The sequence below is a fragment of the Lachnellula hyalina genome (genome assembly GCF_007821495.1).
Source record: "Lachnellula hyalina strain CBS 185.66 chromosome Unknown contig00002, whole genome shotgun sequence".
NCBI lineage: Eukaryota > Fungi > Ascomycota > Leotiomycetes > Helotiales > Lachnaceae > Lachnellula > Lachnellula hyalina.
The window spans coordinates 379279-404396 of record NW_022157116.1 but is presented as its reverse complement, the minus strand read 5'-3'; the positions used below and the strand labels follow the sequence as shown (position 1 = coordinate 404396).

Here is a 25118-nt window from a genome sequence, read left to right as displayed (position 1 = left end):
TACATGTTATTTTTCAGAGATTATCCTCTGACGTATTAACCATGATTCCAGTCGATGACCCGGGTGTCACAATAGACGAGTACGAGCACTTATTCAGAACTATATAGAGGACTTTGGCTTCCAGACGGACCACCCGATCGCTATTCCCATCTTGATCGCAGCGGCAAGCCAGAAGCTCGTGGATAGTGTTGCAGCACTCCTACTGATCCAACCGCCTGCGATTCCACCAATTAATATCCCCAACACCGCACAAACCCTCCGATTTCTCTTAATATTGTCCTTGGCTAGAACTTTTGGATCGCTTGATAAATCGCAGTAGACGCTTGTTAAGACCGTTGTAGGGACCTCGTTGAACCCAAGCAATCTCGAAGTCACAATCTGCCCCCCAGATTGAAATGCCAGAAATGCTAGCGGAATCAACTCAAGGAAATCGACATCATCTCCGCCTTCCACGACGACGCCTTTAGGCGAGGGAACAACATTTGCTTGAACAAGCGCCGCGGCGACTATGATGCACGCGCTTTGCAGGAAGAAAGAGACCGCAAGTGTTCCTCGAGACTTTGGATTGAATAGTCGAGTTTGGGCGAAGAAGAGACATCCGCAGAGGAAGAAGATTATCGAGATCATGGATTTCACCCAGCCGTAGGGATGTGTAATTGGTTGACCAGATGCTCCCAAGGCGAGGAAGATTGTGTTACCGGTTTGCTGTCAAAAGATTAGGAATGCCATATACTCGCAGTGTCTAGACAGGATTTGGCTTACCATGGAAACAAAGCAGCTCCAAGCATTGTAGGCACTGGAGTCGCATAGCCCCGACACCACACAGCAGGCAATTATGGGGATATCGGCATGTTCGAGGGTGATTTCTGTCTTGAGGTATTTCACTGTGGATTGCCAGGTAGATTGGGAAACCTTTGTTGTAGAGCCATCTAAAGAATGGGGGTCCTCTGTAGTTGGCAGAGACCCACCAGGCTCTCCAGAGACTGCGACTGGAGATGGTTTGACCATTCTTGTTATTGATAGAGACGGAGATTCATAATGAAGAGGGAATGAAAACCCTTTTCTTGTTGGAATATAAATACAGAGAGAGAGAGAGAGAACGTAAACGGCCGGTCGTCGGAGGAGGCTTGAAAATAATTCAATGTCGCGATCATTCGAATACTCTGATTGGTGCTAATATGATATCCGTATCAGCATCAGCATCAGCATCAGCATCAGCATCAGCCTTGTCCTTGTCCTTGTCCTTGTCCCCCTTGGCTATTTTGAGGCGAGACTATCACGTGCTAATAAGGGTGGTCAGCATTTTCTCGAGCTAAGCCATATCAGCTCTAGCTATGTATGGTATTTCGGTTCGGGCTGACAAGACAAGACAAGCGCAATCAGCGAGCGGATCGCTGATAAAATAAATTTCTTGAAATTTCACCCGCTTTTCTTAATCCCCCACCAGATACATACTACATCTCCTGAACGTCGTCTTCCTCCTTTCTCTCGTCTTCTGCCACTCGCGGCTGAGACTCATACACGACTGTTCTTCTTCTATTTGTCAGACGCATCGCAGCGTATTTTATCTGTCTGATCAAATAAATCTCCACTCCAAAAATCTCCACTCTACCAATCGAATTCTGCACCCCAAGCCTCGGCCACGGTTTTTCCCTCAAAAACAAAGAACGCTTGCTCCGAAACTTGTACGAAATTTTCACCAACGCTTTCAGCGCACTCCAGCTCCATATCCTCGAGACTGCCACATTATTTAATAATTGCCGCACCATCATTCCATCTCCCCGGGCGTTCTACGCTCAAGAATGCCCCATCCAGTCTCACCACCCCGCCAGCAACCCACCATGATCTCAAAAACCTCTGACGGCAATGCCCCGACTCAGGCAGAGGTCACTGCTATCCTCGACCAGATCTTCGCCGCATCTTCATCAGATGCATCAGTCGCCGCAGCCTATTCTCTGTGCGATCTCCTCTTGTCCACCGTCGGTTTCCGCGGACTGGTGCATTATGGCATCCTTGCCGAGATCAAGAAAGCCGCCGCTGATAAGAAGAACGGACTTCGAAGAGAAAGCGCACAAAACTTATTAGGTGCTCTTTTTGAGCGTCTACCTCCCCAGCAAAAGATCAGCGAAGTAATTCTCCTTCTCCAAGATGGAGGCATGGTTGCTTGCGCTCTCGATGCTCTTTCCGACAAGGGTTCAGTCGTTCGCGATGCCGCACAATACGGACTCGACGAATTATTCAAGAACTTGAGCTCTGAAGGACTCGTTGCTGGTCTTCTTCCAGTACTCAACACATACCTCGCAAAGCGTTCCGGCAAATGGCAAGGAACCGTTGGGGGTTACAAATTACTGCAAAGAATGGCAGATAAAGCAAAGATGGAAATCGGCAGCAGCAAGGAAGAAGCCAACAACAAGGATATCTTGCGTGAGTCCATGGGTATGAAGTTGGCTGGTTTGATTCCCATCGTCGAGGCTGGTATGCATGACTTGAAGAGCGAGGTTGAGAAACAAGCTGTTGCCACCATGACCTCCTTGACGACCCTTCTGTCAAACGACGACGTTGCACCCAGAATTCCTCTACTTATCAAGACCATGCAAAACCCTTCCACCGAAACACAACAGAAGGCTATTCACGCACTTTCCCAGACCACATTCGTCGCAATCGTTACGTCTCCGGTCCTAGCTATGCTCACCCCGCTCCTGGAGCGATCCCTCAATACCCCTACAACTGCTCAAGAAGTCCTCAGACAGACAGTAGTTGTAGTTGAGAACTTGACCAAGCTTGTCCACGACCCAGTGGAGGCTCGTACTTTCCTGCCGAAATTGAAGCCCGGTGTCAAGGGTGTTCAGGACCGTGCATCTCTCCCAGAAGTCCGAGAGATGGCTGCGCGTGCACTTGCCGTTATTGACAAGGCAATGGGCGACGATGATGGAAACATTGCCAACGGGGCTATCGAAAGAACCTCAGTTGACGACGTCGCCAAGGTTCTCGAGGCTGAGATCAAGAATGCTGGAGGTCTCGGTGGTGATTTGGACACGTTCAAACTTGCAAGACCATATATCTGCGCCATGGTCGTTGAAGACGTCAACCATCGTGAAATGGCGCGCATATCTGCATCCATCGTCCCCTATCTGCAACACATCATGAAAGCACCAGAAGGAGCTAAGGCTGTGGGCGCTGCGGTCCAGAAATTCTACATCGACGAGGATCATCGCAAGTTTGGACAGCCCATCAAGGAAGACGATGGAGAGGTTGAAATTGTCAACACTGATTTCTCTCTCGCTTACGGAGGAATGCTTTTGCTTTCTCACACCAACCTCCGCCTCCTGAAGGGTCACAGATATGGTCTTTGCGGCCGAAATGGTGCTGGAAAGTCCACTCTCATGCGTGCAATCTCAAACGGCAAGCTCGAAGGCTTCCCCACTCAAGATGTTCTCAAAACCTGTTTCGTGGAACACAACCAAGGAGAGGATGCCGATATCAGCATTTTGGAATTCGTTGCTAAGGATCCTGAAATTGGAAAGGCGGGTATAGAGCGTATCTCCGAGGTCTTGGCTGAGGTCGGATTTACCGCAGGTCCCCAAGGTCGCCAAGCAGAGAAGGTTGGATCCTTGTCTGGTGGATGGAAGATGAAGCTTGCTTTGGCCCGTGCCATGTTAATGAAGGCCGATGTCTTACTTCTTGACGAACCGACGAATCATTTGGACGTTGCAAACATCAAATGGCTGCAAGAATACCTCAAGTCACACACCGAAATCACCAGCTTGATCGTGTCCCACGATTCTGCTTTCCTTGATGCAGTATGCACAGACATCTACCACTACGAGCCAGGAAAGAAGTTGGCCTGCTACAAGGGTAACTTGGCTGCATTTGTCAAGCAAAAGCCAGAGGCAAAGAGTTACTATACTTTGTCGGATTCTCTTGTGCAGTTCAAGTTCCCACCTCCTGGTATTCTTACTGGTGTCAAATCACACACAAAGGCCATTCTCCGAATGACAGACTGTTCTTACACTTATCCTGGAACCACGAAGCCATCTCTCCACAACGTTTCATGTTCGCTGACGCTGTCATCCCGAACAGCCATTATTGGTGGAAATGGTGCTGGAAAGTCGACTTTGATTAAGCTTTTGACCGGCGAGACTGTTCCTACAACTGGACAAGTGGAGAAGCACCCCAATCTTCGTATCGGGTACATCAAGCAACACGCCCTCGAGCACGTTGAGATGCATCTTGAGAAGACACCTAACCAATATCTCCAATGGCGTTACGCAAACGGTGACGACCGTGAGGTTCACATGAAGCAGACCCGTATTCTTTCTCCCGAAGACAAAGCTCAGATGGAGAAGATGGTTGATATCGGAGATGGACTGGGCCCAAAGCGTATCGAATCGCTCATGGGTCGCCAAAAATACAAGAAGACCTTCCAATACGAAGTCAAGTGGGTCAACATGCTTCCCAAATACAACACCCAGATTTCAGCAGAGACCCTGAAGGAACTCGGCTTCACTAAATTAATTCAAGATTTCGACGATCATGAAGCCTCCCGCGAGGGTCTCGGATTCCGTGAGCTCTCTCCCAAAGTCATCTCTAAGCATTTCGAGGATCTTGGTCTTGACCCCGAGATTGCAAACCACAACGAGATCTCTGGTCTTTCAGGAGGTCAGAAGGTCAAGGTTGTGTTGGCGGGTGCTATGTGGAACAACCCCCATTTGCTTGTTCTCGACGAACCTACCAATTTCTTGGATCGTGATTCTCTTGGAGGTCTTGCGGTTGCTATTCGTGACTACAAGGGAGGAGTCGTCATGATTTCTCACAACGAAGAATTCGTCGGCGCTCTCTGCCCAGAGCAATGGCACGTTGCAGACGGTCGTGTCACCCACAAGGGTCACCTCGCTGTCTCTGCCGACCGCTTTGAGGAGAGCAGACCCTCCAGTGGGTTCAACAGCAGTGTTGCCAGCACCGCCGCCAACAGCGCCATGTCTAGCGCTGTGAACAGTGGTGCCGAGGACGACGGGAATAAACCTCTGTCTTTCCGTGCCAAGAAGAAGAAGAAGATGACCAAGAAGGACTTGAAGGAGCGTGAGGTCAGAAGAAGATTGAGACACATCAACTGGTAAGTTTTTTCCCCCTGAATTGCAAAACTACCAACTAACACCCAACAGGCTCAGCTCCCCCAAGGGAACACCCCACCCGCCAGACACCGATGACGAGTCATAGATAACATTTCCCCATGGAGGGGAATGGAATTGTATCGATGCACAAACTTTGCAAATAGTAGAGCAGACGGTTTTTTGATGCTTTTTGATTATGCATATAGAGTTGTTCCAGACTTTGCAACGATTGAAAATGAAAATGGGCATGGCGTTATACGATAGACTGGTTGGGGATTTTACTCTCATAGACAGAAGTGCGAGTAGATTATTTGAATAAATTAGCAGTAGTACCTGAATAAGAACCTTAATTCTTGCGAGTTTTGAGCTTTTTGATATTCGTGTTTTCTTGTTTCTACAAAACGCTGTTGATAAATAAGCATGTGGTGTAAACTCCTTTTCTCGTGTACAGCGATCTGTTTAGAATTTTAGCGCTCAGGAGGGGCACTTCTCGGACTAGGTTCCTAGGTAGCTCCTTCCATATTAAACGAGACGAGGTGTTGCTGCGCGGTTTCAATGTCTATGTACGTACGAGTCACGTACGAATAACGTTTATTGGAATACAGAAACGAAGTGTTCTTCATATCATCCGCTGTCCGCTTTTGAATTCAAGATGAATGTCTCATAGTCTGTGAGACATTATACTCCGTTGGTTGGACTTGAATATTATGCAGAGAGGAAGAGTTCTCTGTTCACTGTCCGCCTTCTACTTCCGAGATAAAAGTCTCATGGTTTGTGGGACGTTATAGATTGTATGTGTATCACTTGTCATGTATTCCGGGTATCCTAGTCCAAATGCTAATCTACATGAGCGACCCCCCCCCCCGAAAGAAACACCATACTTCACACCTAATCAATATCCATATCCACGTCACCGGTTTCTTCCAATACCATTCCGCAACCTCCCTCCGCCGTCTCCCTGCTATCGTCCGCCTCCCCTTGCATTCCGAAGAAATCAAGAACTCTGCCAACCGCGTCCTGCTCATCATCATGCAGTCCCTCTTCCACCTCCTCATCACCCACCACGCTCTCTTCTCTCTCCTCGTGCTTGTCGGAAAAGATCCGCGAGCCGATATAATCGCCCTCCTTGACCAACTTGACAAAGTCATGCGCTTGCCGTTTCTTGGTTGTGGTCCATTGGTCGTAGACGTCCCAGTCTTCGCCACATAGCTTATCAATCCATCTAACATCACCTAGAATGAGTTAGGTCAGCCCACTTGGTACTCCACGAGCTTGGATTCAAAACCAGAATGGGAAAGAGGCATCTTCTTACTTGGAAGCAAATCGCTTTTACCAGCCACGCGGCGGCTTATCAGCACCCGTTCGTACATTGCTTGTGCTTTCTGCTCCCATTCCTTCCCCGATCTTTTTCTCTGCGCCTTTGATGGCTTGTTCCGGCGTCGTATTATTGGCTCCGGTTTGATGATGGGTTGGACGACAGGCGTGGCAGCTTGCGGCTGGATAGAAGGCTGGGCCGTAGGATGAGGGCGGAAGGACAGCACATAATCGACCTGGTTTAGAGCTTGAAGGTGAATGGGGGGCTGGGATGTTGGGCCAGGTCCAAAAGACGGCAAGAATTGGGGCAAAGGGGCAGCTTGTATTGATGCGAGCGGTTGATTGACTCTGTTCGATGGCAGGTTGCGAAGCCGAGGATTGTTGCGTTGCTCAAAGGCCGCGCGGATAGCATCTCGTCTGTTGCGCTCTGTTTCGGTCGGTGTGGTACCAGTAGTATAGGAGACCGAACTAGGATCTATGTCTGAGCACAATCATCTGTTAGCTGACGAGCCCATCCATCGAGAACCTGGGTGGATTAGCTGGTAGCTATCTCTAAGGGGACCTACAAGCCTGACGGACAAGGTTCACATCGAGAGGCGTCGGGCTGTCAAGGATTTCCTTCAATTTCAGCAGGCTCTTCATGTATATCCTGTTCTCGATTTTCTTGGCCTTCGTCGCGTCGGACAGCTGCTTCTGCGCAAAGGATTAGCTGGCTGGATATAGGCGCGCAATACGACAGTAACCACGGATGGGAAGCCACATACTCGATCAGGCATGTTTACTTGTGCACAGCTGACTGCGGAGATCTTTGCTTGATATGCAGATGGTTGTTGCGGAAAGCGTCTTCAAGTGTGAGGTGCGATGTCGAAAGGGTTGCAGTCATTGAATTGCGGTAGCGGGACAAATGTGCTGACGGAAGCTTCTTTGTCTCATTCACTTTGCACAGTAAAGGCCTTATAGTATAAGATAGCATATTCTACTGCAAAAACAAAAGCAATTCATATTGCGGTTCTATGGCCTACTGGTTTAGCAATAGGTAACGTTATCCCCCCTCCCCCCTTTAATAGAATGGCTTACTTAATTCCAGATTGTCTCGATGAGAATCGTAATACCCATCAACCTTCTTTACGTAAGCTTAGTTGATCTGGTTGGGACTCATCAATGAAAGACACCTCAATCATAACGCCAGCTGGAGGCTTTCTTTCACCAGCAATATCTTTTTGGGCGTTCTTTGCTAATAGCCCTCATCAAAGGTTCTTTTGGAAGCTTCGCATGTTAAGCGAACATAAGTATATGAACTCCACCATACTAGTAGAGTGAATCTGCCAATGTTGCAGCGGCTGCTAGAAAGACAAGGATACGGCAATTGACTTCATTTTTGGAACCAAGCTTGTTTTTAACCATAGCCTAGCAGAACTCAGAGGATAAGACTAAGTTCTGCTTTTCGCTATAGTCGTCTCAATACACAACGTCGTATCCAGTTCGCTATGATATCGAATCTCAAAACGAACCAGAGCTGTATCAAGGGAGACTTCCAATCACAGCTAGACGCTCAATCCAGCGCCTAGAGGTTCTGGACATAAACTCAAAGCAAGATTCATAACAAGCTTCTAGACGGAACTTGCAGTACCACAGCTTCATATTCTAGTTTCAAACGAAACATGATTCGGGAAGGTATTATGATTCAGGATCTCGATCCTGGGCCTCACCTGACACAGAGTCGAACTTAGAATGTCATAGGATATAAGCTTATAAACATCACAACCGGATATGATGTGCCAGTGCTCGGATTATTAAACATCGAGTGAAGTAGAGACCGAGAGACTGGAGAGCGAGGACATGAAAAAGGTAGGCAGGTTACAGTTTAATCCGCAATGATCTGACCATCTGAAACTCCCCGCATAGATGTGCAGCACGATGACTTCACCATGGAATCTTTTCGATCCGATGTGGGAGATCTTTTCGCTCGTAAACGGTATCATTGTTTCAATCCCTACCCTACCCTCGGCGTGCTGACGGATGTCATACAGCCTCTAGGCAAAAACAAAGATCGGAATCATACTGAAACCTGCCCTGCCTGGTCGGTCGTACAATCTTTGAATTCTCGTATAAAAACCGAGCCTTGCTTAAAATGTGCTAACTTATGCTACCTACAGTACATCGACAACACCACCACGGCCGTCATGAATAAAATCCATCTGCAGCTGCCCGAGGCTATAAATTGAAAGCGGCGTAAATCTGTCTGTAACATCTTTAGTAGATCTAGACAAGACGTCCCACACGAAATCGTAGATCCTGCGTCTCTCGTGAGATCCTTCCAGATGGTCGAATCGAACGAAGCCTTTTTATATATCAACCTCGGACGAATTATAAAAGAAGTCATGCTGAAGGTTAGGTTCTGTGGGGGAATTCATTGATATCGCGGGGAAAGAGGGAGAAGAGATAACAACAACACTAATTATCTAATTCTAGATGGTCGAATCGGCAAAGGTACTTACTTGTATTGCCCGCATGAGCGACTTCAATTGATTGGTGGATGAGAAACAATGCAAGACGTGGAAATAGAGGTGGCGATCAGTGATAACTTATCACCGATAAGTGAGTGGAACGAACATGCAGGAGCTCGTGCTCGTGGAGCGGGGCATTTTAGGGATTTTAGTGCCCGTTAGCACCCTGTCTAGGTCGCCGCAAGGGCCCGCTGTACTGTATTATTAGACAACCTTAAAAGAACCAAAAATAGCTACACGGCTTGCTATTGTATTGTAGTTGCCTTTTTTGTACAGAGTATTATCTCTGATAACAGTTGAAATTCTATTATTTCTACAGGACAAGGCAGGACTTGACTTACTACTACCAATAGCAGTATTTCGTAATCATAAGCTACTCAATCAGCGAACCCCAGATACGGTGATACTACACTCCACTCCGTACCGTAAAATAGAATACCGAGTGGGTTTTAACACCTACCGTATTCGTTTCGTCTGTGCGGAGATCTCCATCCCAAGTCCATGCCATCCTGGTCAGGCCACGCACGTTTCAGTGGCGCCTCAAAACGATATGCGATCTAAGTGTTACTGTACCACCCCACCCAACTCGCCTTATTCTTCGCCTGCAACCATAGGGTATGTTCCGTTGCACACGAATCCGCGTGCTAGAGTTGCATCGGAGTGTTTCGTCCCCAACGGGAATGCTGTTCGTGACTGACTGAATAAGGGGATTTTTGTGCATCGTTTGAACATGAATCCGTCGAGGTTGCTGACAGGACTTCAATGCAACATGGTGTACACATGAAGCAGTGATACTATAGAAGAAGCAGCCATCATTCGTAACTCGCTTGCTGTTTGTAAGCTCCCCTTGCTGACGTTAAGCTTGCAACCCCCCTAGAATATTCCTAGAATATTCCTTTCTACTCCGTACAATCGTCGTCGTCTCAAGGCTTCACGTGGGAAGACCCTGCTTGATAAGAATTACTCCGTACAATCCCCGTGGATGACCCCAGCTCTTTCACGTTTCAGGGGTAGATGATGTCGTGCTGCAATACAGTTCTTCGCCTCTCGCCGACATCTGCTCACGGACTGTGATTCTCCACTATCCGAAAGCCTTGTGGAGTGAAGTGCATTGTGAAGCAGACTCATGCATTTATTTCATTTTTATCGTTCAAGCTACGCCGCTGTGTGGCACCCTGTACCTATCTCTGCCAAAACACAATCTTGCTTCAAATCGGTTGGCTGAGATTACCGGTGGGGATCGGAAGTCATCTCGTGGTAGGAAGCGCAAGGGAAGTGGTCCACGAAGGATCATGCACACGAATAGCGATCGACGCAGGGCCACAGCATGAGGTGTGGATAGGTGAAGATTGTTAAAGATAGTAGTTGTCTGCAAGGAAATACTTGGTCCAAGAATCTATTCCTATCGTAATTTCTTATCATCAGTAAACTATAAGCAACATGGGATCGAGAAGATTGGTATAATACCTAATATCACCTCGTCCATCCATCATGGAATCCACCCCCTCAGTGAGTCCGTTGACTCCAACGCCGGGCACCTCGAACTTTCCAGCTGTTCCTAGGCCGGCATTGAAGTCCCGACCAAGCACAAAGCGTAACAGCAGTTGGCTGACGACAAAACTGTCCCGCAACTCTTCCATGACATCTAAAAGCCAAAGCATTCCGATCTTGGTTCATATCGGTGACCTCCTAAAGCCCCCGCCCACCACACTTCAGCTTCCTCCGGACCAGGAAGTCGATGAAGGTTTCCCAAAGGCTAGTTCAGAGCGTATGCAGTCTGATTTGGGAGCCGGCAGGACTTCTTCTCCCAGTCTTTCACGCTCCGAAACACTTGCACACTCGACATCGGTAATAGGGCTCGGGGGTAGCAGGGATAGCGTCTTGGAAGATCTAGAGGGAAAGTTGGATCCGGAGGAACAGACGAAGAGCATTTATAGCTTGGTTCCAGAACCACCTGCAGACCCGTTTGAGCACTTTGATAAATGGTTTCCGAAATCACCCCAAGAGGAGATACACATGGAAGGAAGACAGAAAGCCTTTGTGGATAAGACGCTTCCACAGCCACCGTACCACGTATTCGACCATAGCAAGAAGTTTCAGATTGTCGTTCTTGTCTCCCTAGCTGGCATCTTGTCGCCAATATCAACTAGTATCTATCTCCCAGCACTTACAGCAATTGCATCGGTATGTAATGAAGCACATATATAAAAGACATTGCAAATCATCTATCTGACTGGCCCGTATATAGGAATTCAATATCAGTTCTGCAGTGGTGCTGTTGACCGTCACTGTTTTCATGGTCTTCCATGCTATTGCACCCTTCTTCTGGATGCCAATATGTAGCACGCTTGGTCGCCGTCCTACTTTCGTGCTAACATTAACTGTCTTTGTGGGATCCAATATCGGCCTCGTATATTCAAGGAGCTTTGCAGCCTTGATGGTCCTCCGAGCCGTGCAGGCTATTGGAAGCGCAGCTCTGACAGCTATTTGTAAGTGTCCCGGCATTCTATTCTTTCAAGTCAAATGATATGATTTTAACAATATAGGTGCGGCTGTGATTGGTGATATTTCAAACTCTAAGGAAAGGGCGAGGTTCATTGGACTGTTTGCTGGAAGTAAGTCATCATGAATCGTAATGCGAAATATGATGCAGCTGACCCTCGCAGCATTGATGTTCACCTTCATCGGACCATTCCTAGGCGGAATCTTGACTCACTGGATGGGTTTTCGGTCAATATTCTGGTTCCTTTTCGCATCTGGAAGCGTGGTACTCATCTTGATCATAATGATGCTCCCGGAAACCCTCCGAAGTATCGCAGGGAATGGTACAATCAGACTAAAACCCATCCAACAACCTCTTATACACATCTTCAGATCATCCTCCGATACCCCTTTCGACTCTGATCTCGCTAGCTTTTGCGTCCGCACAAAGTCCCTAAGCATGGATAGCATTCTCGAACCCTTCCACTGCCTTTTGCAAAAAGATGTACTGGTCACCGCCATTGTAGGAAGTGTTGTTTTTGCAATCTGCACCACGGTCATCACAACCACCACCACAATGTTTGAACAACACTACCATATCTCCGCTTTCACAATCGGCCTTGCCTTCCTCCCAGCAGGCGCCGGCTCCGTAATATCGTTCTTCCTCACGGGATACCTGATGGATCACGACATGCGAGTAGTCGAGAACAAATACAGAAACATGTACGACCTAGAAAAAAACACGCCCCTCGCCCACAAAACCCTACCAGACTTCCCCCTCGAACGTGCCAGGCTGCGCAACTTGTGGTGGATTGCTCTGATTTTCATCGGCACCACAGCCGGGTACGGGATCTCGTTTTCCGCCCCGACAATCGCAGCGCCTCTCATCCTACAATTCTTCATCGCCACCAGTGCCACTGCACTCCTGTTGCTCAATGGGGTTCTGGTCAGCGATCTGTACTCTGGCAATGCATCGGTGACGCTAGCTGTCAACCTCGTTCGTTTTTCGACGGGCGCGTTGGCTGTCGGGACTGTGCAGCTAGCGTTGGACCGGATAGGAAACGCGTTTACATTCTTGGCGCTGGCACTGGTCATGTTAGGAATAACGCCCATTATGATTGTACAATGGGTGTTTGGCAGGCCTTGGCAAGCAAGACGGAATTCAAGCTGGCCTCGCCGGAAACTGTCGGCGGAAATCACTTTGCCGGTTACGGCACTGATGGATAGATGTTTGGCGTTCATAAGAAGCAGGCGCTTGCCGGACTTGAGAGCCATGAGCGTGGAAACCGTGGACTCGGTGAGGAGTCGGAGCAGGAATATGAGCAGGAATAGTAGCAAGTGGGGATGAGGAGGGCTTTATCACGGCACTTGTTATCTAAGCTGTGTCTGAGATTCGCCAAACCACAGTATTGCGAGAATTAAGCAACATCTCGAACTATAATAGCACCCAATAACCGACGCGTCCGTTTAATATTCAACACATCAGAACAACGCAGACAGATCACATGGCCATGGTAATCTGTCGGCGGGAAGAAGAGCGCGCGCGTATCGAGCACCTAGGAGTATCCAGAGCCCTGGGCCCGGAGTTGGAGGTGGAGGTGGAGGTGGAGATGGAGATGGGAGGATTGTACAAAGCAGGAGATGATTACCACTGCCATTGCCTCTGCCACTATCTGTCACTGTCACGAAGACAGCATACTGTACCTAAATATCAACTGTAAACTATACGAACAAGCTAGAAGAAAGTGTATGATATGTAATGAATGGCTATTCATCGGGTTCTGCTTTTATTGATGGACCTTGTATTCACCGTTTAGCAGGTGCTAGAGAGGCAGTGGAATTACTCGTTCTCCCGAAAGAGCTTTTCATGATTATTGATATAATTCAGGCGTGATATCATGGTCGTCACAAGTATATTATTATTAACGTGTATGATTTATATTTCCAATCCATGCCGCTAGTAGTGGAATTCTTCCAAAACCTTCTTAATCTCTTTCATCGGCACAGGTTTCGACAGAAACAGGTTGATACCACTTCCGTATGCTTCATCCTGTGCCGAGCCACTCGCCAAACCGGTGAGTGCGATGATCGTTGAGGCAGGTAGGCTGTTCTCGGCCTCGTGAGCACGAATCAAGCGTGACGCCGTGAAACCATCCATCACCGGCATTGAGATATCCATGAATATCACGGCAGGCTTTTCAGGGACTAGCTTGTAATGGTTCACGGCAAGGCTTCCATCTGTGGCTTGATCAAATGTGTATCCAAGTTTGCGTATATAGGTAGCGAGGAGTTTCATGTTGATAACGTTGTCTTCGACAAGTAGAAGACGAGAGCGGGGGGCATTATGGTCCGAGGTTGTCGTTGGAGGAGGAATGGATGGCAGTGGAGATTCTTCTTTCTGTATGGGTTCAAGCGCAATCTTGCTTACTTCTGCGGGGTGAGGATTATTTGAATCCTCTCGTGTGATGGCCGTTACAGTCTCTCTTAAGTCTTCGAAGATGTGGAGAATGGAATTTGCAAGTTTCCGTGGGGTGATACTAGAGTTTAGTTAGGTATATCTACTCACAGTACAAGGATCTCTCTTACGGTTGACTCAAGTGCGACAGCGGCAATGTCGCTCGCGAATTTTGTTTGGGCACTTTTGAGGTTGTGATCATGAGGAGAGGAGGCCCACCAACACTCCCTGGAAGTGCTTTCCGATGACTATCCCTGAAGCGATGTTCGAAAGCTCCCTGAGTGGCAATATAAATGTCTGCCTGGACATCTTCTACTTCAGTATCCAGGATGATTTCCATGTCAAAGCACTGTTGTACCATTCTGACCAGAGCTGTTTGTAACAAGGCCGGCGCCCTTTTCCTACCACTCTTATCCGAGTCTTCTTGACTATTCTCTGGATCACTAATAATAAAAGCAGCTTTTTTCCTTTGGAGATAGCCTCTTGCTCGGATTACGAGCTCATTGTCTATTGCCGCAGTACTGGTGCTTTCAATATCTGTAGCCCGTTCCATTGGAAGGGTCACTTTAACCGTGGTACCCGTTCCAAGCACGCTTTGAAAGTCTATTTCTCCACCAAGGCTGTCGACAATCTGTCGCACAATGCTCAGACCCAGGCCTGTTCCTGGAGAGAGCGAGTCCTCCTGTGTAAACGGCACGAATATTCGTTCATTGATGAAATTCGTTGAGACTCCTTTGCCAGAATCCGAAACTGTAAGGGTACAAGTTGATGAGTTTGAGCGGAGCTTGTGTTTGCCTGTCTCTCGACATTTAAGGCGAACCTGAACAAAGCCTTCAGTGGTATACTTCAAAGCGTTTCCAAAGAGATTCATGAGTATCCTTCGCCAAGCCCCAGATTGAGCATGAAAACGCCACCTAGAAGACCAGTCGAGATCGAGTATCACAAGAACTGACTGCTGGAGAGTGTGAGAGCGAATTGCACTTTGGCTGCCGTCGAATGAATCTGCTGTACCCAAAAGTTGAGCTTGATAATGACCAAGATAAATTGTCTGGACCACCTCTTCCGTGAGTGTATCCAAGAACACAGTAGATGCGAGACTGATCGCTCCATATGTAGCCGCGCTTTCCACGGGTCGTGCTTTTCGTGAAAGACCGTGGCCCTTCGCCGCCTTCATTTGCTTCCTCTTCTTCTGCTTGCCTGTAATGAAGTTGTTTATCTTCGCATGGTCAAGTACGTGGTTTAATGTGTCTAGTAATGTTGCGCTACACTCCTTGATGGCATCCATGGTCTCGCTTTGGAAGCGTGTCAATGCCGTATCGCGCAACAGCTCCAAACTTCCCATGATTCCGTGCAACGGAGATCTAAGCTCATGAGAAATTGACGAGATGAAAGTACTCTTTGCTTGATCTGCGGCAACGGCTTCCAAGCGATAGATCTCGGCTATGATGTTGTTGCTAAAAGAGGCTAAGTAGCTCATATCATCCTCGGATGTCAGTACCCGGGTTGGATCTTTAGTCCATAACATGCTTGTAGCACACCATTTTTCGTGTCGAGAATCCCATATCGGAAAGACCAGGATGAAACGTGATCCAGGAAATATTCGAAGGATGGAAGACGCTTCGTCCCTTCCTGAAGCAGCCTTCTTTCCACTGCTATCTTTCTTCGCTAGCTGTATGCCTTCTTGGGCCGAATGCGGAGTATTTTCTTCGCTGGAGGAGATAAATCCATCCTCGTCGAAAGTAAATATCTTTCCATGCGGATAACGTCGAAGGATTTTACCGATAAGCTCGTGTGCTACCGTAAGCTGGTAGGACTCAGCTTCTTGGCCATCAAAGCTTGAAGTACTCGGAGTAGAAAATCCTAGGATTTCACAATATTGCGGTTCTTTTGCGTCTTTCCGCGACTTGGCGTTTGGGGGCATCTCGGTACTGCTTGAGCCTGTCTCATTGGTATCCGAGCTTCTGTGTCGCGCGCTAGATTCTTCACTACTGGATGGATCCGTATCTGCGTGCTTGCCCATTCGCCTACGGCTGCGGGCGTAGGTCTCTGCATTGAAGGACTTCGGAGAGGCATTAAAGAACATGGCTCCATCAACACCTGTAGATTCCCGAATGAGGTTACTTGCGCGAGAAAACATTGCCTTGATGTCGTTGGAAGTGTTGGTTTTCCTTCGTGTTGAACTAGATGTCGCGGGATTTTCCTCAGTTGGTCCATCCCGTAGCGCCGTTTCATGCTTCTCAGTATCATTTTCTGTTTCCTCTGCGAGGTGGTTCGTATCACGATTCCTAGTCATTTCTGAGCTCGTTTCGTTCGAATCGAGAGCAAGTCGTTGGATCTTCTTATGCAGCGTATCTTCAGGTTCCTTGCCAGGAGAAGCCCTTTGGAGTTGATCGCTTCCATCAGGACGTTTAGGGTTTTGCGGAAGAGTCGTAGGAATGATAGATGAGCCTGTCTGGTTTGATTTTGGAGATCCTTGGTCCGGTGCCGACTTCTTACCGTTTCTTGATGACTCATTGGAATCCACTTCAAGTTCTGATTGATCCACGGAGTCAGACATATAGCCTACTGGGCACTCGTGATTGCCACAGGTTCGAAGCCACCATTCATTGATGCTCGAACGGCGCTCTACAAACAGACCTAAAGCCTTCAACATTTTCTCCGATCGGTTATGATCATTTTTCAAGGCCATAAACTCTAGATGCTCCATGACGGTCGTAGCCATATCTTGCAAAAATTGAAGCTGTTCATGGCTGACTTCAGACCGTGGTATGTCGTCTATCACGCAATATGCCCCGATCACATGGCCCTTTTTGGTTGTGATAGGTACCCCTACACAAAACCGCGCCTTTGGCTCGTTGTTGACAAACGGTGCAAATTTGAGCTCTTCGACCTTGGTAAGGTCGGGAATAACAGCCGCCTGCGAATCGTCCTTACCATGTTGGCTGTCTTGACTTTGGCCATCAAGATTGAACCCGCTTGCAAATGCATAACCACAGATACCCTCGGTCCGCTTGATTACCCGTACCCCCATAATCAATTTATCCCCAGATTGGTGGACATCATCCGACTGCGAGGAAAGTGTTTGTGTAGACTCAGCAATGATATATTCGTCCTCCCGACTGATCAGAGAGATCATGGCCCGTTTGGTATTCATTCGCAAAGCGCCTAACTGACAGAAGGCGTTCAGGCTCTTGTCAACCGATGATTTGGATGTTCGAAATGGTCCGCTATCGCCTTGGCCCTCAAGACCGACATCGCTCTGTTCAGAGGGTAGACTTTCCCAGCCGAACTTAGGTAAGTACCTAGCAAGATCGTTAGCTAAGGTACCTAGGTAGTCAGACCATAAGTGCAGTTAGCAGGCTGTAGATGTCTAACCTGAAGACTTCTCGCTCGCGATGCTTTTCGGATGGTTGGGATTTTCGGTCCATGGCGGCGACGGCGACAACACCAGCATCAGTGGGTAGGCAGGTGTTGTAGCTCTCAGCCCAGCATAGATAAGAGAGGCAGAGGCAGAGGGAAGATTTTTGTGCTAGCCATGGAGAATTCCATCGTACGAGGCAGTCAGTCGGATTGTTTCTCGACAACCTTCCCTTCCCTGTCCGGAAAAGAATCCCTACTTTGTCCGTACTATACCTAGGTACGCTACGATAAGAGAAGACCCCCTCCTCCCCTTTGCGTGTGCGTGGGATCCAGCCAATCACAATCATGAAACAGCTTCGATCGGTAAAATGGGCGTGGCCATTGCGCATCATCAGCAGCCTATGATGTCATTGATATGGCGTACCTTAGTGAGACCCTGGCCACGCTAAGGTTTTGCATGGAGATCACTTGAAATGCCATCTGCGAAAACCTGGATTATGCTTAGTAATCAGAGATCTACTTGCTGTTGCTTGGACCTGACTAGGAAGGAGGATATGGAAGGCCTTGGTATTGGCTGGCAGGGAGGAAAAGAGAACTGCATGCTTTAGGGATACCCTTAACTTATCTCCGAAGCATTTTCCTCCCCCTTTTATATACCGACATACGACAAGCTACGCATACGCTCTACCCTCACACGTCATATCGCGGAAAATAGATATTGAAGTTATCAGCGATCATATATCCGTTGACCCTGCCGGTTCGTACTACGAAATTGGTCGCTCTAAAGTATACCAGGGCCGTTGAGCCCAAGGTATCGGAGGACAGACAGTATCTATCCATTTTGGGCACGCCCTTCTTTGACTGAGAATTTCATGGCAAGCAACATGAGAGGTAAACGGCCAATTTGCTTTCGTTGGAACAGAAATAGTTGCCTGTGTTCCTGGTACAGAATAGGAAGGGCTAGTCAACATTTTAAAGGATAATTGGGCCGCCCGATCGTTGCCAAGTGCCTTAGGTGATAACATACGTAAATGTCAACTTAGATGGGCGTCGCCCTGCTTCCTGTCTTTTTGATGCTTAAGTTCGCTTTATTCTCCTCATAATATCACGGTTAAACCTGTACTCTCTAGACACTTGCGTGAGGCCTGCTGCCTGATGTCATAAAAGCGTTCACTCGCGGGTGGGAGAGAAAATCGCTTAAGATAATAGAAAAGGGGGCTGATAATATGGAGACAAGCTCCGTGCACATCAAAGTTCAGCGGGAAATATATCAAGACAGTAAAAAGATAAAAAGCATAATCAAAGTAGCTTGCGCGACGATGCAAAACACAAAAAATGCCTTTGACTTAGGTCTTAGAAGCAGTGTTCTTACCCTCTAGCATAGTAAGATCCTACAACACCAATGCCAATTCACAAGCTGCTTGGTAAAAAATATATATTAGCTGACATATATCGGTCTCACCAATTAACATCCATGTATGATATGCCAGGATACTGATTCCTCCACATCGATAAAACTCGGAAGTCAAAGTAAGTGAATCATGTTCAAGACGCCTCGCATTGCCATTAGACTCCCGTAGAGTATTTCCTGTCCTTTGAATGTTCAATTGCAGCCATCATCACCCCTAAATTGCACCATCAAATGCCAAAATGCATGGGTATCATGGCCGTTCAATTTATCCCTATCCCAACCCTCTTCTATCCAAAACTAGCACGTTTTGTATCGCCCATGAAACCAACCAAATACCTCTTCTTCTTCCCACCCACACCATCTTCATCCCACAATATAGGTATAACCGTCAACAGATTAACAAACATCCTGCCATCCCGCGTGAAATTAACAAGCTTGACCTGCGCCTCCTCATTCCTTGCAAACCTCTCCTTCAGTTCCTTCCTCGCGCTGTCATTCGTCTTGCGGATCTCTTGCTGGTGCCTTGGCTCTAGTTTGAGAGCACAGTCCTGTGGAGGCTGTTGCAGGAAGCGGCAGTTGCGTTGGAGGATATCGATGCTGTTGTATCCGGTCAGGGCCTCGAAGGTTTCAGAGCAGTATACAATTGGCGTGTCGTGACTCTCGGGGTCGCAGAGAACGAGGGAGACGGAGCTGTCTATGCTGCCGATGTCGATTGTGGGGTTTGGGCGTTGGCGGACGCGGATCTGTAGAGTCTTTGTTAACTCGAGGACTAGCGTGAGGACGTGGGATGGGTTTCAATGGTTGTGAGGACCAGTAAGTGGAATGATGGGGATGTGTGACAGGCGAAGAGGTATTGATCACTTACCAAAATCCCCATCATATCAAAACCACTTGGAGCATACACCCCGGGATAGATGAGAGGATCACCCAGACCCTCACTTTGATTAACGGCATTTGCTGGTGCAAGAGCAAGCGGGATGGTGGAACTGCTTGCTTTGGATTCAACAGCATTATTCGGAGCCCCAGGAACGGCACATAAACCTTGGGCTGAAGACTGCTTCCATAACTATAAGGTATAGAAAATCAGTACTATACTGATGGTATAGAGTATACTAAGAAAAGTAAAACACGCACTTCCTGGAGCCTCTGCGCCTGTTGCAAGTATTCCTCGTTCATATCCGGGCAAGCGTACGTGCGTGTGTTACCTGAAATGCTATCCCATCGTTCTTCTGTTGATGGCCTGCTCAATCATTCATATGGCGGGGGCAATACGAACACGAGACTAGACATGACGAGAAGAGGATGAGACGATGTGCGTGTGCCAGTGCCATCTCACCATTTGCACTGTGAGGGGTTCGGTGTAGAAGACGTCAGGACATTCAATTCACGCCTTTTTTTTTCTTTGGTGGCTCGATCGTGAGGCGCCTCGAATAGTCGCGGCCATCGGCACTACTGGATAAATCGAAATGCATTTCAAAATGGCATGGTGTAGCCGCATCAAGACGTTCTTTTTGCTTTTTACATAAACACCGGGTCCGTTTACGGCCCATCTATTCATCCAGACTTGAAGGAGTGAAGGAGGTGGTCACATCGGGGTGCGTCACGTGACCGTACTTCATCATTCGATGGTTGGGCCATGCAGTCGGTACATACAAAGTACAGCAACGTGTGACTAGAAAGAAAGAGAATCAAATGTTTTGTGGACTGAGGCTGGCAGCATAATCAATATACCAAATTACCAAAGCCTAAATCCAAGATCATCACTTGAAAGTCAAGAGATCCTATCCGAAGTACCCGACGAGTGAACGTCCACGTATGATATCTTGTCAGTCGTAATTAACAGATATTGAAAAATACCAAAGCAAGTAATCGAATCTGCAAGCATGCGGAACACGCCGGTAATCTGAATCGAATCAAATAAAAAAGATATACAAATTCGGAGTTTCACATGACTCATAAAACCATCCATCAGTGATAATCAAAAAAAAATAAGTCAATCGACTGACCGACATAGCTAGTCACTCATAAAAAGCACAAACTCCTGACAAAATCTACTAGGAAATACACACCCACCAGCGACCTCCCAAACAGTCATCAGGATCCAAACAAACCCCATCCCACGTACATAGGTAGAATCAGCCTTACGGCACATCTCGAACTAAAACACAGCCTCTAGCTACCTACCTAGGGCTAGGTAAAAGCCTCCCATCCGTTCGTCCTACTGACGTACAGTACAGTGGGTATAAGCTTAATTTGATGACCTGCATGTGCCGCTCGCAGGCTCGGGTTCGGGTTCGGGTTCGGGACCACCAACACGGAGCCGCATACCTAAGCCTCCCAAATGCCGAGCCTAGGCTTGACTAAGGTATAACTAGGTAGACTGGAGGGAGAGTGCCGCTTCGGACCGCGGGAGTTGCCAGAGTGTGCATGAATTAACATAGGACGAGGAAATAAATCTCCGAACCATGGCTAGCCTAAGGTAGCCTTGAGCAAGAATGAAGACACTATTTTGGGACCCCCACTCCGCGCCCCCCATACGAGGTTCAAGACAAGATTCGTAGAAAATGTGGGCAAGACATTGCAGCACGCGAGCGCTTGGGACGTGCAATACCGGGACTGGACCCGGGATGAAATAGAACATTGATCTATTATCCTGCTACTTTACAGATGAAGCTATTGTTCTTTCTTCTTTGTAGACACCCAGTCAACACCCAGGCAAAATCCCACGCTCTTGTAAATGACGCCGCCCAAGGCATTAAGACACATGCACCTCGTATGATGAAATGTTGGAATTGGATTCTCACTTTAATACAGCGCTCGATCGCCTAGCGTGGCTATCGCTCGATTCGAAGCGGTCAAAGGAGGCCGAGTATTGAGAGACAATCGGTGTCTCTCCTCGTTCCGCCTTGTGTTCTTCGGTTTTTGTCGTGCTCTCTACTTCACTTACCCTCACATCCTTCCCCTCTGCCTGTGCGGTTGTCTCTACATCATCCTTCTGGCCTTCATTGTTCGCGATGATTGAACATTGCTTTTTATGCATTGTGTAGAGGACGTAAGTTCCCCACAACTGTGCCGCTGCAAATATTACGTGAAGTATTGGTGTGGTGACCTTGAACGCGAGACTCCACCTGTTCCAGAGACTGCCCCAAAGAAAAAAGACAAGCATGGTCTCGGTGATCGTTCCAATCAGGGTGGTTATGGCCGACATTCGGAATAGCTTGCGCAGGAACCTATGATCGGTGGGGTAGACTCGGTAGAAAATGATGGTAATATGTGGGAGGAACTCTGAGATAATGTCGAAGGCGCCTATAAAAGTTAGCACTCAGTGATCGCAAGAGAAAGTCCAAGGAAGCAAGACTTACCCCATACCAAGCAGAGTAGAAACTCGATAGTTGCATCCTTTTCCTTGCTAAGATTGAGAGATATGGCAATCGCGGATTGTCCAATCATGATCGCTCCGATGTGATGTCCCACACTGACTGGAGAAATCTTGGGTCGGTAGAACAGCTCGAAGACGTACATTGCAGCCAATGCCTGGGCCGCAATGATGAGTATATCTCCCATGGTGACGTGCTTGGAAACGGCGAAACGCGAATGCAGAGTACCAGTCATGAAGACAACGTAAATAAAAGGATACGCCGCCAAGATCAATATAGCAACCTTAGTGCCTCCTGCGATGTGGTGGTTGACAAAGCCTCTCCGTGTTGTTTCGTCCATTCGCGTATAGGTCTTGCCGTATACCTTTCTGAGAAGGAATCTTTCGAGGATGTAGAAGCGGAAAAGGAAGTAGATGACAAAGATGATGCAGAGGATGAGGGCGCTATAGGGCGCCAACTTGGATATTGACTCCAGAGGAACATGTTTGATATGGGGACCCTTCCCAGGTATAGTTTCGTTGTGAGCAGCCTCAGGGAGGACGGACGCAGCGGGTGATCCTATTGTCGAGTATTGTTGGCTGCAAGAAAGGGATATCAATCAAACTTTCAGTTGGGTGGATGGCGGTGTATAAACCCCCTGTCGGTGTGAAGGACAGTGATTTATGACAGGGGGCGTGAATCATAGAGAGAATAAGTAGATGCTGGTAAAGCTTCAGCGGGCATAAAGATAGCACATGAGTGCTTCTACTTGCCAGGGATGGAGGATGCTCCATTACTCATATCATATACTATTTCAGAACGGACGAGCGACGGCCTTAGCCTAGCTCCTGCCTCCACTGTGAAGTATGGTGAGGGGAATGGGTGTCATAACCAGAGCCACCCCGCCGCATGTTGCAAGAGCGATGGGATTTGATGTTGGAGAAATTGCGTCACTACTTGTGCTCCCTCAGGAGTTTTGGAGAACTCCACCAGTACAATACCTAGATAGGCAGAGAGAATGTTCTAGAACCTAACGTAGCTACCTAGGTATTATCTTCCACTACGGGTATGATGTTTTCGGGCATGCTCTTCGTCCTCCATCTGCAACACCTGCGGCTGATGGACGCCACAGGCACAGGCACAGGTACAGGCACAACCGTGCAGGCAGAAAATGGGGTATAATCGTAGCAATTTCATACCTACTACATAGATACATTGTCGTCTGCTGGACTGGCTTCCTTTTGGACGCCGACGTCTAACGCCGTAAGGCAGTAGGTAGGTAGTATTACTGTATGGGTTTGTTTCAAGCCTTTGCACCTGCGGCCAGACCAACCTATTATTGGCCATAATGATTCGTGATCACATACTATGGAGTATAATCTGAAGCCGGCCTGTTCTTGGTCTGGGCGTGGAGTAGGTAGAGTGGTAAGGTAGGTAAGGTAGGTAGTGTGGGATATCTCCGTAGAAAATCAATAGAGTATCTGGCGCTGGCGGAAGGTCTTGGCAAAAAGCTTGATTTAGTCAGGGGCTGGCGGGGTCTTGTCTGTTTCTCTGCCCCGGATCTGCAGACCCTCGGAAACACTAGGTAGGTACCTAATTCTGTTGTGAGGGCCGAATAGTACAGGTTCCTATAGGCAATGGTGCGTTCTGGTCGCCTAGTGCCACCGTACTCGGCAGGTAGTTTCACAAGCTGAGGATGGAATGAGTCTGCGACGGTGCAACCGCAGCATGCCTCCCACTGGGTACAGCAGGTCATCAGGCAGTCCTTGCTCAGCGTAAGGTATCAAAGATCATATTCACAGCAATAACACTACAGCCCTGGGAGGATGTTGAGGACACCAATCTCACCAATCTCACTGCTGCGCCCAGACTACCTTTAGGACTCGCATTTTACGATACCAAAGGTCCCTCCCGGTCATCTCCGTCGAGCAACTACCTGTAAGCTCGACTGAACATCCAACAAGGATCCGTGAGCCACAGCGCGATGGATTGATTGTGTTTGCTAATATGTTCTAAGCCCAGTGCTCGTAAGGTCGAGGTTGGTTGCTTCATGCACCGCACAGCCGCTAAGAAAACCCTCCATATTACTCAGTGCTAAGAGAGACGAGCACCTCCAACGGTTCGCACGTTATGCTGAGATAGGAACCCCTAGACGTCAGAGATATGTAATTTGAGGAATGATTTGTCACTTGTACGTTGTCAACACCGTGTTCATCCTCCTTAGCTCTGACAAAAGGAAGACAATCACGTGGCGCGTTGTGTTCTCATGCCCACGTGGAAGGCTAGAAGACATATTTACTACGTGGGGCATATCGGTCATGCTTTCTCAAGCTCTAATTATCCTTATATTTACATTTTTGAGCCATATCTCCTACGTACGGTCGTTGACCCTTCTGGCTATTTCGAGTGTTTGCTACAAGGAGAGCCAAGCCTGTATGGGGTTGATTCGACATGCGCGGATTTGGTGTTATGTCAAGAATACAAACATGTACTCGTTGATTCTTCCGTTCCACATGGCTTGACTACTCTTACTTCCATTTTTGGTCACATTTACTTCACCGCAGCCGGTTCCCCTATTTCTGGGATGTTTACTGCTACCGAGTCACTTCATATTTCTATTCTATTTTTCCTTGGGGGTGTCCTGTCCCGAGCAGGTCCATATTAAGCACTTGCCATTAAAGACAGCGTGGGTGTTTCTAGAGCTCGGTTTTATCCACTTTCTTCTATAGCATGCTACCAAACCCCTTTTAAAAACAAGTGGGAGCTAACTCTGCTGGAAATGAACCTGAGCTGCCAGTACCTTTGAGGGAGTGATACCCGTTATAAATTTAAGATTTTAAGCGTATAAGCAAAAGAAGGCAGGCTGCGAGGCTAGGCTATTCGAGTCGAGTTACATCCGAGAGCTTATAGTTGTGAAGCTGTCTCTTAATATGGAACATCATGTTCAGGAGGAACAACATTCCAAAACCGTGTAAAAATTGAGACTAACATTATTAGGACCGAGTTGATAGGCAACGATGCCTTAATCCCTTCGCAGATTCAAAAGTATATATGAGCCACGTGATGTCTAGATATCGAGCATAGACAGGAGCGTCAATAGTAGGGTCTAATATTTCATACCGG

The 25118-nt window shown here is 47.8% G+C and overlaps 5 protein-coding genes across 5 annotated transcripts; 2 read left to right on the top strand and 3 right to left on the bottom strand.

Moving 5' to 3' along the window:
- Window positions 1–99: 99 nt before the first annotated feature.
- LHYA1_G000281 (uncharacterized protein) lies at window positions 100–1008 on the bottom strand (the record flags this gene model as incomplete). Its single annotated transcript, XM_031145274.1, has 2 exons — window positions 100–705; window positions 763–1008. 2 exons carry the CDS (start codon window positions 1006–1008, stop codon window positions 100–102), a joined length of 852 nt encoding a protein of 283 aa, XP_031009838.1.
- A 794-nt stretch (window positions 1009–1802) lies between these two features.
- On the top strand, window positions 1803–5217 carry NEW1 ([NU+] prion formation protein; the record flags this gene model as incomplete). The annotated part of the gene is made up of 2 exons (XM_031145273.1): window positions 1803–5113; window positions 5163–5217. 2 exons carry the CDS (start codon window positions 1803–1805, stop codon window positions 5215–5217), a joined length of 3366 nt encoding a protein of 1121 aa, XP_031009840.1.
- A 5206-nt stretch (window positions 5218–10423) lies between these two features.
- Window positions 10424–12761, top strand: ITP1_0 (Itaconate transport protein; the record flags this gene model as incomplete). Its single annotated transcript, XM_031145272.1, has 4 exons — window positions 10424–11116; window positions 11181–11421; window positions 11479–11547; window positions 11599–12761. The coding sequence occupies 4 exons, from the start codon at window positions 10424–10426 to the stop codon at window positions 12759–12761; spliced, it is 2166 nt and encodes a 721-aa protein (XP_031009749.1).
- A 6165-nt stretch (window positions 12762–18926) lies between these two features.
- Window positions 18927–19815, bottom strand: wc-1_0 (White collar 1 protein; the record flags this gene model as incomplete). Its single annotated transcript, XM_031145271.1, has 3 exons — window positions 18927–19382; window positions 19505–19705; window positions 19774–19815. 3 exons carry the CDS (start codon window positions 19813–19815, stop codon window positions 18927–18929), a joined length of 699 nt encoding a protein of 232 aa, XP_031009750.1.
- A 1624-nt stretch (window positions 19816–21439) lies between these two features.
- LHYA1_G000277 (uncharacterized protein) lies at window positions 21440–22789 on the bottom strand (the record flags this gene model as incomplete). Its single annotated transcript, XM_031145270.1, has 3 exons — window positions 21440–21945; window positions 22002–22574; window positions 22765–22789. 3 exons carry the CDS (start codon window positions 22787–22789, stop codon window positions 21440–21442), a joined length of 1104 nt encoding a protein of 367 aa, XP_031009755.1.
- Window positions 22790–25118: the final 2329 nt, after the last annotated feature.